Below are 14,162 nucleotides of genomic sequence, written 5' to 3'. Positions count from 1 at the left end.
AACAGAGAGCGTAGTAGTGCCTCATATCGTCTGCCCCTTTCTCCACAGTTGCCGCACCGCTCGTGTGAGCTGAATACTTCCTGTCCATAATTCAGCGCAGTCCGCGCGCTGTTTCCCGGGAGACGTGATGTGCCGGAGCCGCAGCTGCCGTCTTAACGTTCTGTGTGCGTGGTCCGCCACATATAGTTCATGGGCCGTAATAGCACACAGCTCCATACGGCGTAAATCCCGTTTCAGACTCTCTGCTATCGTGAACATTCAGTAAATGATAGAAAATTTTTAAGAATTCTGCTACTGTTCAACAAAGAGCACAATATTAAACTTGAAAGTACCACTGCATATCCTTGTTGAAAATCATTGGACTTCCCTACTAATGCATAAGCCGTTTACATTGTTGCAAGCTTCATCGATCTACTAGAGAGCGGATTTTACAAAATGGCTCTGAGCGCTATGGGACTTAACATCTGAGGTCATCAGTCCCCTAGAACTTAGAACTACTTAAACCTAACTAACCTAAGGACATCACTCACATCCTTGCCCGAGGCAGGATTCGAACCTGCGACCGTAGCGGTCACGCGGCTCCAAACTGAAGCGCTTAGAACCGCACGGCCACACCGGCCGGCTGCGGATTCTACAGTTCATAGAAACAACTACATTATTTCAGCGGTATATTTTTTCTCTAGTGCTCGGTGTTCTATTTCGATGGTTGAGAAAGAGTCCGAAGGTAAACTTTAGTGTGAAGAACTCTTCCTGCATGCGAAAATCTCTTTCGTTTCTCGCAGAACTGTGCTGCAGTCGTACACTGCTGCCGCCAACTATAGCAGTCCATCCAATTTGACAAAGAAATTTGGAGGGGTCTTTTTCTTTGGGTGTACCGCTTTATTGGCATGGGAACAGATGGGCTGTTACGTCTTAACTTCTAACTGTACATCTAAACCGTGCAAAACCGCTGTGCTTTGTGTGGCAAAGGCTACTTCCCATTCTACCACATGTAGGGGGGGGTCGTACCGTTCCATTCGTTTATGGAGCGGGGGAAGAATGATAGTTTAAATGATGATGTACGCTTTGTAATATTATAATCGTATCTTCTTCGTACACACTACTGCGACACATAGGGCGTTGTGTTGTACTTCTCGTATAATATTGGTCTGAAACTTTGTAAGTACAGTTACGTGGGATAGTTAGCCTCTGGAATCTTCCATCTCAGCATTTCCGAGAGGTAAAACAAACCAGCGACCATTCGTATTTGCAAATCTCCAAGCATTCTGAAAGTGTTAACAGCGCTACGCAAATAGCATTGCTCTAGTTCAGGGCATCTTGTTGCACGGCGATAGTAGAAATGTAGGAAAACAAGAAGTCATCTGTAAATGAGTAGGAAGGTAAAACTCGTTTTAATGTCCGCTTCCAGCAGTTCTTAGGATGCCTTAAACCATCTATCCAAGATCCGAACATGACCCTTGGTTTTTGCTGCAGTGCATAGATGAGGAAGTGAAAAGCGCTAATCTTGTGGAAACAAGGCAGTATCACATAGGATTGGTAATTACTTGACTGAGAGAACTGAGATTTTCTACGGCTGAAAAACGCGTGCAGTATGCGACGGTGCATGTGCCCTGTCCGCCTGCCTTGAAAACTAGTTCCACAAGATGGAGAGTGTAATAGAATAAACTGAACATTATTTTTTGAAATATAAAGTGAAAGGTACGTAGTGTATTTTGATGTCGTTATTGGAAAGTTCAGTACTGCCCGAAACTACCTGAACATTACGTCAGAATCTATGTTTATACTCTGCTGGCTACCATACGGTATGTGCCGAACAGTAGTTGGTGTGGCACTATTATGTTCCTCCTTTCCTCGTCCAGTCCCGAATGGTGCGCGTTAGAATGATTTTTGGTAAACCTCCGTGTGGTCTCGAATCTCTCTAATCTTCCCATCACGGTCTGTTCACAAAATATACGTAGGAGTAAACAATAGATCGGATAACTGTTCAAGGAACGTACCCTTTGGAAATTTTAATGGTGATCTACGTCGCGGTGCACATAGCCTCTCTTATTGCATTTGCCGCTGGTGTTGGACGAGCATTTCCGTGACGCCTTCGTGCTTATTGAACTAACGTCTGACGAAGTGCGCTGCTTTTCTTACGATCGTCTCTATTTCTTCTATCAATTACGTCTGGTAAGGGTCCCAAAATGACGAGTAGCAGTCAAGCATCGAATTAACGTGTCTTTTGTAAGCTTCCTGTTTCGTGAGGGAGTAAGCATCCTTGAATCTCAGTCTGGCATCTGCCTTACCTTCCGTTAGTTTTACCTTGTCGTTACACTTTAAATAGCTGTTTACACATATTCACATTTGCATGTATTTAACGGATATGACTGCTTCCTAAGACTCATCAGATGAAGTCGCAATTGCGAATAATGACTACCATCAGACAACGAAAATTTGTGCCGGACCGGGGCTCCAGCCCGGATTTCCTGCTTATCGCGAGCGGTCGCCGTAACATTTGGCTATCCGTGCACGACTCACGGGCAGAACCAAACTTCCATATGTCGTCAACCATACGTCTACGTATGGTTGTTTAGTAACGGCTGTAGTCGCTGCAGTGGATCATCAGAATAACGCCGGCACTGCAATATCGATATACTGTTCAGCAATCGTCTATTCATACAATGACAGGGATTTCTGCCTGTTTATGGGCAGTGCTTTACGTTTGTGTGTGTTTGGGGTCAGTTGCCAATCCCTGCCTCAAGCGTCGATACTCTGTACGTCTTCTTGCATTTTGCTGCAGTTTTCTGGCGCCCTGACTTCTCTATATGCAACAGCATTATCTGCGAAGACCCTATAGAGCTTTCGACGTAATCCGTTAGGTATTTAATGTACAAAGTCATTGACCTAAAGTTTGCAACTGCTTTTATCTTGTGAACCGTTCAAGGTAATATAACGAAATATTCAGCAAAAGAAAATTGATGTGGGAGTCCGTAACTCAGTTGCGTGGATAATACTCCGTAACTCTTGTACCAACCGAGATACTGAAGTAAGTATGGTTTCTCAAAAGGAACAGTTTACTTTTCGAGGGCATTCCGGAACTGTTGGAAAGACGAGTGCGGAGTGGTATAACTCTCGTTAATTTTAGAGATGAAACCTCTCTCAAAAGTATGTGAGAAATGCACTGAATTGAAGGTTAAAGCGACCGGGATCGCCTACTGCGGTGCAAAAGACGTTCGCTTGCCAGGTTCCTTCATTATTATGCAGGAAGAAATACACTCGCGCCACTAGAATGAAACGTGTTTTACCTTGCCGTACTTTGTTCGCCATAGATGTAGGATCAGCTGCAATTGTTGTCAATGAAAATACACACTAATTTCAAAAAAATGGTTCAAATGGCTCTGAGCACTATGGGACTTAACATCTATGGTCATCAGTCCCCTAGAACTTAGAACTACTTAAACCTAACTAACCTAAGGACATCACACACTAATTTCTAGTGTCTCAGAAGGAGCTTAGGAAAACTATTTCAGATGTGTCTTGTAATATACCACTTAGAAATTTTAGTTGACATTACCGTGTTCCTGAGGTTTGGGCTATCAGACCTTTAAGTAAGACAAGTTACCGCAGTTCACGACCGACATGCAAATAAATTGTGGCCTAACAATAAGTGACGTGTCAGTAATTAAGTACCACAAAAATTAATCGTAAATAACGGTAAGTGTCTTCCGCAACTAAAGGTGATGCCTATTTAATTATTTCATTCAACTTTCATTCAGTGGAATATGCTTAACTAAGTCTCACTCATTGAGGTTGGTGAATTGTACAGCCGGCCGATGTGGCCGTGCGGTTAAAGGCGCTGCAGTCTGGAACCGCAAGACCGCTCCGGTCGCAGGTTCGAATCCTGCCTCGGGCATGGATGTTTGTGATGTCCTTAGGTTAGTTAGGTTTAACTAGTTCTAAGTTCTAGGGGACTAATGACCTCAGCAGTTGAGTCCCATAGTGCTCAGAGCCATTTGAACCATTCATTTGAATTGTACAAACACGAAATTCGTTTCCTCCAAAAAGTCACAGTCCGTTCAAAGTTCCTATATCAATTAGATTCCCTCCTCCCCCCACCATAACAACTGTTAAACACCTTACTCTTTCATTTGGCATTTTCCTATCGCCCGACACTTTCATCAGATGCTGATTCGACCGACACCAGACCACGACAGACTTCGCACACTCGCTACTGCCTGACATTGTCGACGCAACAGGACAAGGCCCTGTCAGCCGGAAAAGGCGAGAAACGACAGAAAGTTCTGGAAGCTAATGCACGCGAGGCAGCGCATGCTGCTAGGTAGCTCGCCACTATGGGTATCGACTCGGTATCTTTACGGTGTGCATGTCCATGATTAAGTAAACTGCTTTTGTGGAGGATAGGTAAACTGACAAAAGCGTTGAGACATAGACCCAGCCAGTCATGGGAGCTCCACTCAGTTGGGCCGCCATAGCCGTCTCACGCCGCCTTAACCTTCAGTTTTAGTACATTTCTCGGATATTTTTCCGAGAAGTTTTTCAACAGCAATGTTAATTGTACTCGTGTTCCAACAGGCCTCGAGCGCCGTTAAAAACATTTCTGAGTACGCAGTTCGGGTCCATGCCACAGATTTTCCGTGAAAACGTCGGAATAAAATCATAAATTAAAAAAAAATGGCTCTGAGCGCTATGCGACTTAACTTCTGAGGTCATCAGTCGCCTAGAACTTAGAACTAATTAAACCTAACTAACGAAGGACATCACACACATCCATGCCCGAGGCAGGATTCGAACCTGCGACCGTAGCGGACGCTCGGCTCCATACTGTAGCGCCTAGAACCGAATGGCCACTCCGGCCGGCCATAAGTTTTTCACTGTAATGTATAATTCAATTGTCAGTCTTTGGAGTACAGTGGTTACACGGAGTAGTGTATTGGCTACAGAAGAGATAAGTCACAAGTTCGGACTGTCATTCTCCGATATAAGCTCGATGGCTATCTACGCAATCGCTTTGCGCTGGTTTTTTCATTTGCTTTTCGACGCTGCTGTAGCTCTCGCATTCGTTCGGCACTCCAATTTTTAGGCTTTTTGGATTCCTTTCGGTGCGAAATTGCCTTTGATTTGCGTTTTCTGTAATTCCGACTCACATTAGAAGATATCGTTCACTATTTTTTAATTTTGATTTGGCGAATATTTTTACTGTCTCACATTGTATCCTAGTAATGCTCCGTGAGCTTTTCAAAGTGACACCCGAATCACTATGCTAACTAAACGCGTTTGTACACTGCACAAATGTTGAACTTTACTCAAAGCTAGATCGTAACAATACTGGTACGATGACGTCAGAAGCAAAACAAATACTGCCCGACAATCACGTATAGACGAGATCTATCCGTTATGGGCTCAGTCATTGTTTATGCATTATTAATCTCGTAGTTATTAGCGATTGAAATCTGATGGTATTTTTTCACAAAAGAAAGTTCGACGACGAGCGAATAGACATTTTGACGTCAAAACCATGCTTGTAGTATCACTTGCGGAAAACTTCGTTTTGATAAAATGAATCGTGCGCGAAATAAACGGAGTACAAATGTCAGGTGATACATCGTCTAAACCGTGAAGTCGGTGGCGTGACTCGGATGTTGTAGGAGTAGGGCAGGCGCGCCAGCCGTGCGATACGGTCGGCCCTCATCTCGCGTCCACGTCCACCTCGACGCTCGCTGTCCTCGATCCCGGCCGGCTATTAGGGTCAGCGGCGGGCAGATGCACCGCAAAGCGGCCGTCCTACCTCACAGCCGCGACCCCGGGTCGCCGCTCGGCTCTCAGCTTCCATTATGTACAGGGCAGCGCGAATCCATGCCACAGCTGCTGCGCCTGCAGCGCTCTGGAACTGCAGGTGCTCTCAGGGTCGTGGGCGCGTACAGCGCGTTCCGGCTTGTACACGCGGAATAGCGTAACCAGATGCCTAATTTTTTCCCAATGTACAGGGTGTTAGGCATGCAGAGATTGGTTTGGTTCAAATGGCTCTGAGCACTATGGGACTCAACTGCTGTGGTCATCAGTCCCCTAGAACTTAGAACTACTTAAACCTAACTAACCTAAGGACATCACACACATCCATGCCCGAGGCAGGATTCGGATCTGCGACCGTAGCGGTCGTGCGGTTCCAGACTGTAGCGCCTTTAACCGCTCGGCCACTCTGGCCGGCCGCAGAGATTGGTATCATTGGTCTTAATATGTATTCATTTCAGTAGATTAGTTGTTTTTTCTCTGTGTCCAAAGTCCCTCTTAACGAGCAACCTGCGCATCTTGCAAACATGCCCGTACTTTACACACAAAGTCTGTCAGTTTAACATCACTTTAGAGCTGACCCTGGTCGTGTTAATGAGCATTTTGACAGCAGCAGTGAGAAAGGTCATTTATGACGCACCGAATCTGGCACTGTGTTTAAAGAAGAAGGAGAAAACAAGACGCTATTCTAGGAATACCTTGAAATGAGTGAGTGTGTGTGTGTGTGTGTGTGTGTGTGTGTGTGTGTGTGAGAGAGAGAGAGAGAGAGAGAGAGAGAGAGAGAGAGAGAGAGATTTACCCATGAAAATATGCTAAGTGAAATATTACTTCCAGAACCCGATGATTACATCAACTTTCTTCGAGTGGACAATGAAAGTTTTAATAATTTGTTAAGACCCTCATAAAAGAGCAAACTTGTCTGTCAAATTCGTTCGTGTTTGGCCAGGGATGTGTCTAACAAGCCCGTACTCCTACCACCAAAGATTGTCAGTTTAACATTACTGTTGAAGCAAACACTTTTCGTTTACGCTATATTTTGACACAAATACAGATAAAGCATTTCTAACACTGACTCTGGCACTATGTTTAAAGAAGAAGAAGAAAGCAAGACGCTGGTCCAGGAATGGTTTAAAACGCGAGAGAAGCATACATACGAAAACCCGTTTATGGAAATGCTACACTCCGAACCTGAAGATCACATCAACTTTCTGCGAATGGGTAGCGAAACTTTTTGTTATTTATTTAGAGTTACTTCGCCCTCACACTGAAAAATAAGACACAAGTAGGCGGTAATATATTCTCTTCTCCATGGTCCTCTAATGACAGTTCATTAAAATACCACAACGTGGGCACTGGACTCGCATTCGGGAGGACGACGGTTCAATCCCGCGTCCGGCCATCCTGATTTAGGTTTTCCGTGATTTCCCTAAATCGCTCCAGGCAAATGCTGGGGTGGTTCGTCTGAAAGGGCACGGCCGACTTCCTTCCCTGTCCTTCCCTAATCCGATGAGACCGATGACCTCGTTGTTTGGTCTCTTCCCCCAAAAAACCAACCAACCACAACGTGGGAACATGAAGCTCTCATATTGTCCGTGGAAGAACCTACAATTTATATTCTTTTATTTCATTGCACTCCTGCTTGAATGTTATGTATATAATATTGATTTTTGTTGATAACCTCTTCCTGCGTAATACATGGCTGTGAAAAATGTGCTACTACTTTGGTAATTGCTAGTGCCATTTGGGTTTTATCCTCGATCGTAGTTTCCATAGTCGCGGAAGATCACGATGCAGTGAGACAAATTGTAATAATATTATTTTTCACCAAACATATGCGGCGAAACATCGACACAAACAACGTCCGCATTCTTATCAATCTCCCCGTCATACAAAACCTCCCACAGACACGTCAAACACGATCTATCCTTGGCAAACACTTCAAACTGCACTAGTGGACTACGCCTGTCAGTATAGACTAACTGTTTTGCTTCCAAACGTCCACACTTCAACAGCTGATCGGTGCCCAGGCGAAAATAAGCATTAATGGCTTGCTCTTTTCAGATGTACTTGGAAGTATTAACAACTTAAAAATATACTACCCCTAATAGCTATAATTATTAGTCTGCAAATAAAGTAAATACTGACACAATGTGATTCAGCACACCATCCTGAGTTACCAATAAAAATATCTACACTTGAACTCTTAAACGGCCGTAAAGAAACGCAGAAATGAAGATCAAAAGCTGAACTCCGTGAGCACGCCCAGAAGACCAGCGGTGCCATATGGCGTCATTTGCATGAGAGAGGTGGGAGTGGAGGGTGGAAAAATAATAATGCAAAATTTGTTCTGTCGGAGGTATAGGCACAACAACTGCGGATTAAAACTTCGCGATATGGAATTCAGTGTGCAGAAAATCGTAGGAAAGCAATTGTTCACTCTGTGTGTATGCTACTTGCTCTTCCAGTGATCGGGCCACACACGTCGCCATTTGCCGTAAAGGAAATGTAAGGTCAGTAGAGAGACATAAAAAAAAGTCCGTCCGCCACGCAGAACACCGGCGTAGCTACGTATTAGACAGGAGGGCAGTCTGAAGCTCGCGTGCCCTGTGCCAGCTGCGCTACCACGGGAAATTGCAGTCAGCAGCGGCGGAATGTCATTTCAAAAGCCACCGAGATCTCATTCTGTCTTCAGGGACTTTTCTTTTTTATATAGAAGTCAGGTCCTCGAGACTTTTAAATTATATCCTCGAGTCAGCTTCGTAACTGTCCTTACGCGTGAAGAACGAGCACAGAAGGGAAAAAAAGACGCCGTGACGACATACACTCTGGCGGCGGTCACATCTGCGTCCCCGGGAAACAAACAGCGCAAAGTGGCTAATGACCTGCGGGGGAGGCCGCCGCGCAATATGCAGTTAGCGAAATTGCGCGCGGCACGGCACGGCTGCGTGGATTTAATGCTGCGCGCTGGGCTGCGCTGCGCTGCGGTGCAAAAATTGAGGAGCGGCGGTAATGGCCTGTGGTCAGCCAGATTAGAGCCATGACGGACAGTTTTTCCTCAGCGTCGGTGCGTGCACTCTGCCGCAGCGCGAGGGTGGCGGCCTGTGGAAGGCCTCTGCGCGTCACTCGTGCATGTTTCTACAAGACCCTTGGCCTGCAGGTACGGTCGAGTGAAAGTTGCACCTTAAATACACTTAACTGTTCATCACGTGACTGTTCAACTTTAAGAGATATGTGTACTATCTTCAAAAGATCTCCTCGGGTACAGCCTGAAAATCTGTGCACAAAAGGCGAAGTCTATGGCTTTTAGAGGAAAATATACGGTTTGAACAAAAATAATCTTTCGTATCAGGACTATTCAGCAAATTTTTTAAAAGACATAATGTTCGCCGTTGACTGTAAAAATTATTTATTTTATTGTTGCAGTTTTGACCCTTGGGCCATTCTTAAGCGGTACTGCAAGAGGTTTTGCTTCAGCACATGTCAGACTTCAAAAACCTCCTACGTTTTAGCATCAAAAATAAGCCTTTAAAGTGTAGAAATACAGCAACATCAGACGAGTGCAAAGCTGTGTACATGGTGAAATGATGTAAATTACACGCTAAATGTTACCAGTGTTAACACTCTTCACGTAAATCATTACAAATTAATGTTCTAACACGACCAGCGAATGTGACGCCTTTAAAAAAATGCTAGATGATTGTGAAGCCTGACCGTGAGAAGTTAATTTTTTGAGCAAGTGCCTCACTTCCATTACAATAGCTTATGACGGTCTTGATATCGATCATATAGTGAAAAGTACCAGGCCTTATGCGAAACGATCCGAGTGACGTTATCTAGGCAAACTGGGAAATAAACCAGAATGAAATTTTGTAAGGCGGTCGCTAAAAGCTGAGACACATCGCGCTGACGAACGCTGAACGCCTTAGTAAGATACAGAGATCGGAAATGATATTCCTGAAATCCGTCAAAGATTGCATAAAACTGGACAGATTCATAAACGACGACGTGCCGAGAGAACGGAATATTTCCACAGTGGAAGAGACAATGGACGAAAATGAAGAAACATGGATCTCATATGTCAACAGAATGCAAAGAAGAAGAATAACAAAAGAATTTGTATGATGTAAACCTATTAGTAAATAATATATTGGCAGCCGAAGGAAATCAGCAACAGCTTTGCCTATGAGAAAAACAGGCGAATAGCGTAGTCCTTGAAAAAATAGTGATAATGAGGTGATTCTTGTATACTACTCACTTCATAGGCTATTTGTTTAAAACTGTCACATGTGTGTTCCAACTCTGTGGAGTATGTTATTCTTTTCAACCAAAGACTATTTTTTTGTATTTAAAGTAGCAATCCTTCCAGATAATTCCGTCTCTTCCTTTTCTAGCAAAGCCGCAAAAAATGTTCGCCGGCACCATTACTATCGTTCAGACCAAATGCGAACACTCGTTTTCACTGCTTAACTTTATCTTGTCACGGGGAGTAAAGACCACCAGCGTTAACCACTGCATTCGCTGTGGACGTAAGAACCTGACAAAATACTTGTAGGCGGCCAACCAACTTACGTAGTCCAGTTCTCTTCGACTATACATTTCATAAGAGTCCTTGCAGCTAACGTTACCCGCTAAAATATTGCGTGGAATCCCTTCTGTGGAACACGATTGTAAGATAACATTTTCTCGAACTAGTCGTGCGAGTGGAGGATGGGATATGCCAGGCAGGAGGGGGGCGCTGTGCCGTAGTGGTCTGGCGGCCCCTGCAGAGAAGCCTTTGAGGCGGCGCTGCGGCAGAGCGTAGAGAATGCGGCGTCGCGGGAAGCGGCAATTTGTGCTGGACAGAGGGACAGCGCCAGGTAGCGGCCGAATTACCGTAATCTGGCCGGCCGGCACAGGTGGACGACCCCGTGCCGCGTGCACCCTGCCGTCTCCTGAGAAGCAGCCGCCTATCTGCTGCTCGCAGCGCCCTTTAAGGAGGCCCTTGTGAATATCTGATCGAGTCGGGAAGGACGGCGCTGTCCCAAGTAATACGTAATCTGATTAAGAGTACCCGGACAGCTAACTAGTGGGATAAGTAAGGTGTGTGGTCACTCTTACCTGTATGACGGCTCGAACTTTGCCGGAGACGCTTTCAGTGAGGTATCTGAATGTCTGTGGACGAATGGTAGCACACTTCGTTCTTCAAGAGCCGAAACGAGAAAAGGTAGCTGTGATGCGCGCAGGACTCTGGAGCGAAGATGTCTTTCTAACTCGTCCCTAAGGTATTTCATTGCAGTTCAGGTAGGGACTTTGGGAAAACCAGCTCGTTTAAGGAATGTTATTGTCCACACACCATTGCCTTTGAGATGCTGCTTAATGACAGAGTGCGTTGACCTGGTTATACCTACAGTCGTCACCTTCGAACTGTTCCTCTACTGTATGCAGTCCTGTAAAAGGTGTTCATATCGTTCCACATTTTTTCTGAAACCCGATAAGGAGACCACGCCGTACCCTGTGAGTTTTACTACTACCATCCGCATTGTTCTACTGTGCCTATTTGTCGGTGCATGTGATCTGCTTGGTCTTTGTTTAGCTGCAGTGGTTACTTCTTGGGCAGATTCAGTAGGGTTGAAATCTCCTTGATGGATTTATTACTATAAAAAACACCGTCCGGGTAAGTCTTGAAGGCCCAACGTTACCGACCGGCCGCCATGTCATCCTCAGCCCGTAGGCGTCTATGGATATGGGGGGGGGGGGGGGGCATGTGGTCAGCACACCGCTCTCCCGCCCGTTGTCAATATTCGTGACTGGTGTCGCTACTTCTCAGTCAAGCAGCTGCTCAATTAGCCTCACAAGGGCCGAGTTCACCCTACTTGCCAACAGCAGTCGGCAGACCCGGTGAGTGACCCATCCAAGTGCTAGCTGGTTTCGACAGCACTTAACATCGGTGATCTGACGGGGATCGATGTTACCACTGCGGCAAAGTGGTTGGGGGATTTGTTACTCAGGTGACATCCATTGACTGTTTACACGTTCCACGTTAGTGCCCTCTCTCCTGACCGACCCACTCTACCGTTACTGGTTCTCTACTGACAAAACAATTCTCGTAGCCTCCTTTTATACTGGCGGGTGCGTCTCTCGAGATATCTAGTTGCCAGTTACGCATCACATAAGGGTTACGGGATACTTTTAACCAGATAATGTATTTTCGCTCGGTGGAATGACTCTGACACCCTTTCGCAGCTTCCGATTGCCATTTGGTCTGGTTTAGATAAAAGAATTCGTGGTTACTTTCGCAGCGAAGTTTAAAGAACATTGCCGGATGTACGTTCGTTCGACGAGTGAGACTGACAAACCACTATGTAATGAAGGCGTCTTATAATCTGTGGTTCTCTCACTATACTACAATCCCTTTTTTCAGATTCAAAGTTGAAGGGATCGCTGACATTTTCTCCTTTCTTGATGCTAGTCTCTTAATGCTCTTATATCTTCTGCCAGTTTTAATTTCATCCACGAACACTTGTCCCAGTCGTCTTCTCTGTCTTCTTCCCTCGGTCATTTTTTCAGTCGGAATAGTGAACTAGAATGAATGACGAAATCAGGTGATTAACGATGTTGTTTCTCCTAGAAATGACTGTTTTAGGGGGGAGATTCCTTGTCTCTCCTTTTCAGTATTTCTTCATTTGATGCACTGTCAGTCCATGGTATCTTCACGTTCTCGTCCAACACCGCGTTTAGTAAGCGTGCAATTTGTTTATTTTTCCTCCTTTCTGAAGTTCCAAGTTTTCGAGTCGTACAGGCGTATGTCTTAAATTTAGTTCCTGAAGAGAGGTTTCGTGGTTAGCCAAGCAGACATTGTTCGACATTAGTAGTACTCTTTTCTGGATTAGTGAATCTTTAGCGTGGGCTGTTCTGACTTGCAAATCCATTGTACATCTATCGTCAGCTGTGTCGACTTCCGAAGTACTTGAAGGTCGTCGCATGAGCCAGCTTTTCGCCGTTAGTGGAACCTAAAGAACTAATGATGACTTGCAATACATGCTGTTCTTGAGAATACCACACTGAGCAGCGTGGCGCATTGATATGGCAGGAGTAGGGTTCAGATACCTGTCGGACCATCATACCAAGTTTATATATTTTGTGATTTAGAGAAATCAGTTCAAGGGGCCGCAGATGTTGGAAAATACGCAAAAGTGGAGGACAATTGATGAACATGTGACTCCCCAGATAACGTACCTCTCCGCATGTGCAGAGATCGGGCTTGGTGATCCTACCCTCTCCGGTAGGGTTCAAATGGCTCTAAGCACTATGGGACTTAACATCTAAGGTCACCAGTCCCCTACACTTACTACTAATTAACCTAAGGACATCACACACACAACCATGCCCGAGGCAGGGTTCGAATCTGCGACCGTAGCAGCAGCGCGGTTCCGGACCGCAGCGCCTAGAACCCCTCGGTCACGGCGGCCGGCTCGCCGGTAGGGGACATTGCTAAATATCGCTCCATTAGGCTACTCTGTTTTCGATCACCTTTTGTAAATGTGATCTGTCGTGAACGTAGAAGTTACAAAACTATTGGCCTCGCTTTAACCGAGTGAAAGCTTTTTTGTTTCTTTACTTTCACTCCCTCCTTTTTTTGTTTACAGACTTTAGCAAAGAACATGTAGGTCATTTACTTGTAGCGATGCAGTTCGGAAGCTTGTACTCATGACGCACTACGCTAAGTATTTGTTGTACGTGTACTTTGTTCAAATGGTTCAAATGGCTCTGAGCACTATGGGACTCAACTGCTGAGGTCATTAGTCCCCTAGAACTTAGAACTAGTTAAACCTAACTAACCTAAGGACATCACAAACATCCATGCCCGAGGCAGGATTCGAACCTGCGACCGTAGCGGTCCTGCGGTTCCAGACTGCAGCGCCTTTAACCGCACGGCCACTTCGGCCGGCGTACTTTGTTATACTTTGGAATAAACCAGCGTGACAGTGAGACTGGTAAATGATATAATAAATATTATCTCATTGTAATCATATGAATGTCAAACCCAATGAAAAAAAAAGACTGCCAGCCTCACGTAAGACTCGAACACTGAGCCACAAGCGCTAAAATCGTGCACTAGGGCCGGAGCCACACCGACGTGAATACTTAACTTGGGAGATGATCAAGAGCGACAGTCCGATGGAGTGCACCGCTGCACGAGCGGCGAGGGGCGTTATCTGGTGACGCTACATGTTCAGTGTTTGTCATCCACTCTTGGGATATTTCCCGATATTTGAGGCCCCATGTATCATGTATTAAATTATATCAGTGTCAACTTCGTCGCTTCGCGTTTTTTAAACTTTAGTAAGAATCACCCTGTATAGCGATTTAGCGGAAACTACTTGGCTCCAACT

The 14,162-nt window shown here is 45.2% G+C and overlaps 1 protein-coding gene across 1 annotated transcript in view; it reads left to right on the top strand.

The window, feature by feature from the left end:
- Positions 1-5,763: 5,763 nt before the first annotated feature.
- LOC124545794 (Krueppel-like factor 3) overlaps positions 5,764-14,162 on the top strand; it is a 97,082-nt gene continuing 88,683 nt past the window's right edge. The window contains exon 1 of the mRNA XM_047124740.1: positions 5,764-5,937. Within this exon, the coding sequence (XP_046980696.1) occupies positions 5,764-5,937 (174 nt within the window). The remainder of the gene's footprint in view (positions 5,938-14,162) is intronic.

The sequence above is a fragment of the Schistocerca americana genome, chromosome 8, assembly GCF_021461395.2.
Source record: "Schistocerca americana isolate TAMUIC-IGC-003095 chromosome 8, iqSchAmer2.1, whole genome shotgun sequence".
Lineage (NCBI taxonomy): Eukaryota > Metazoa > Arthropoda > Insecta > Orthoptera > Acrididae > Schistocerca > Schistocerca americana.
Note: the sequence above shows the minus strand (reverse complement) of the source record. Positions and strands in the feature narration are given on the sequence as shown.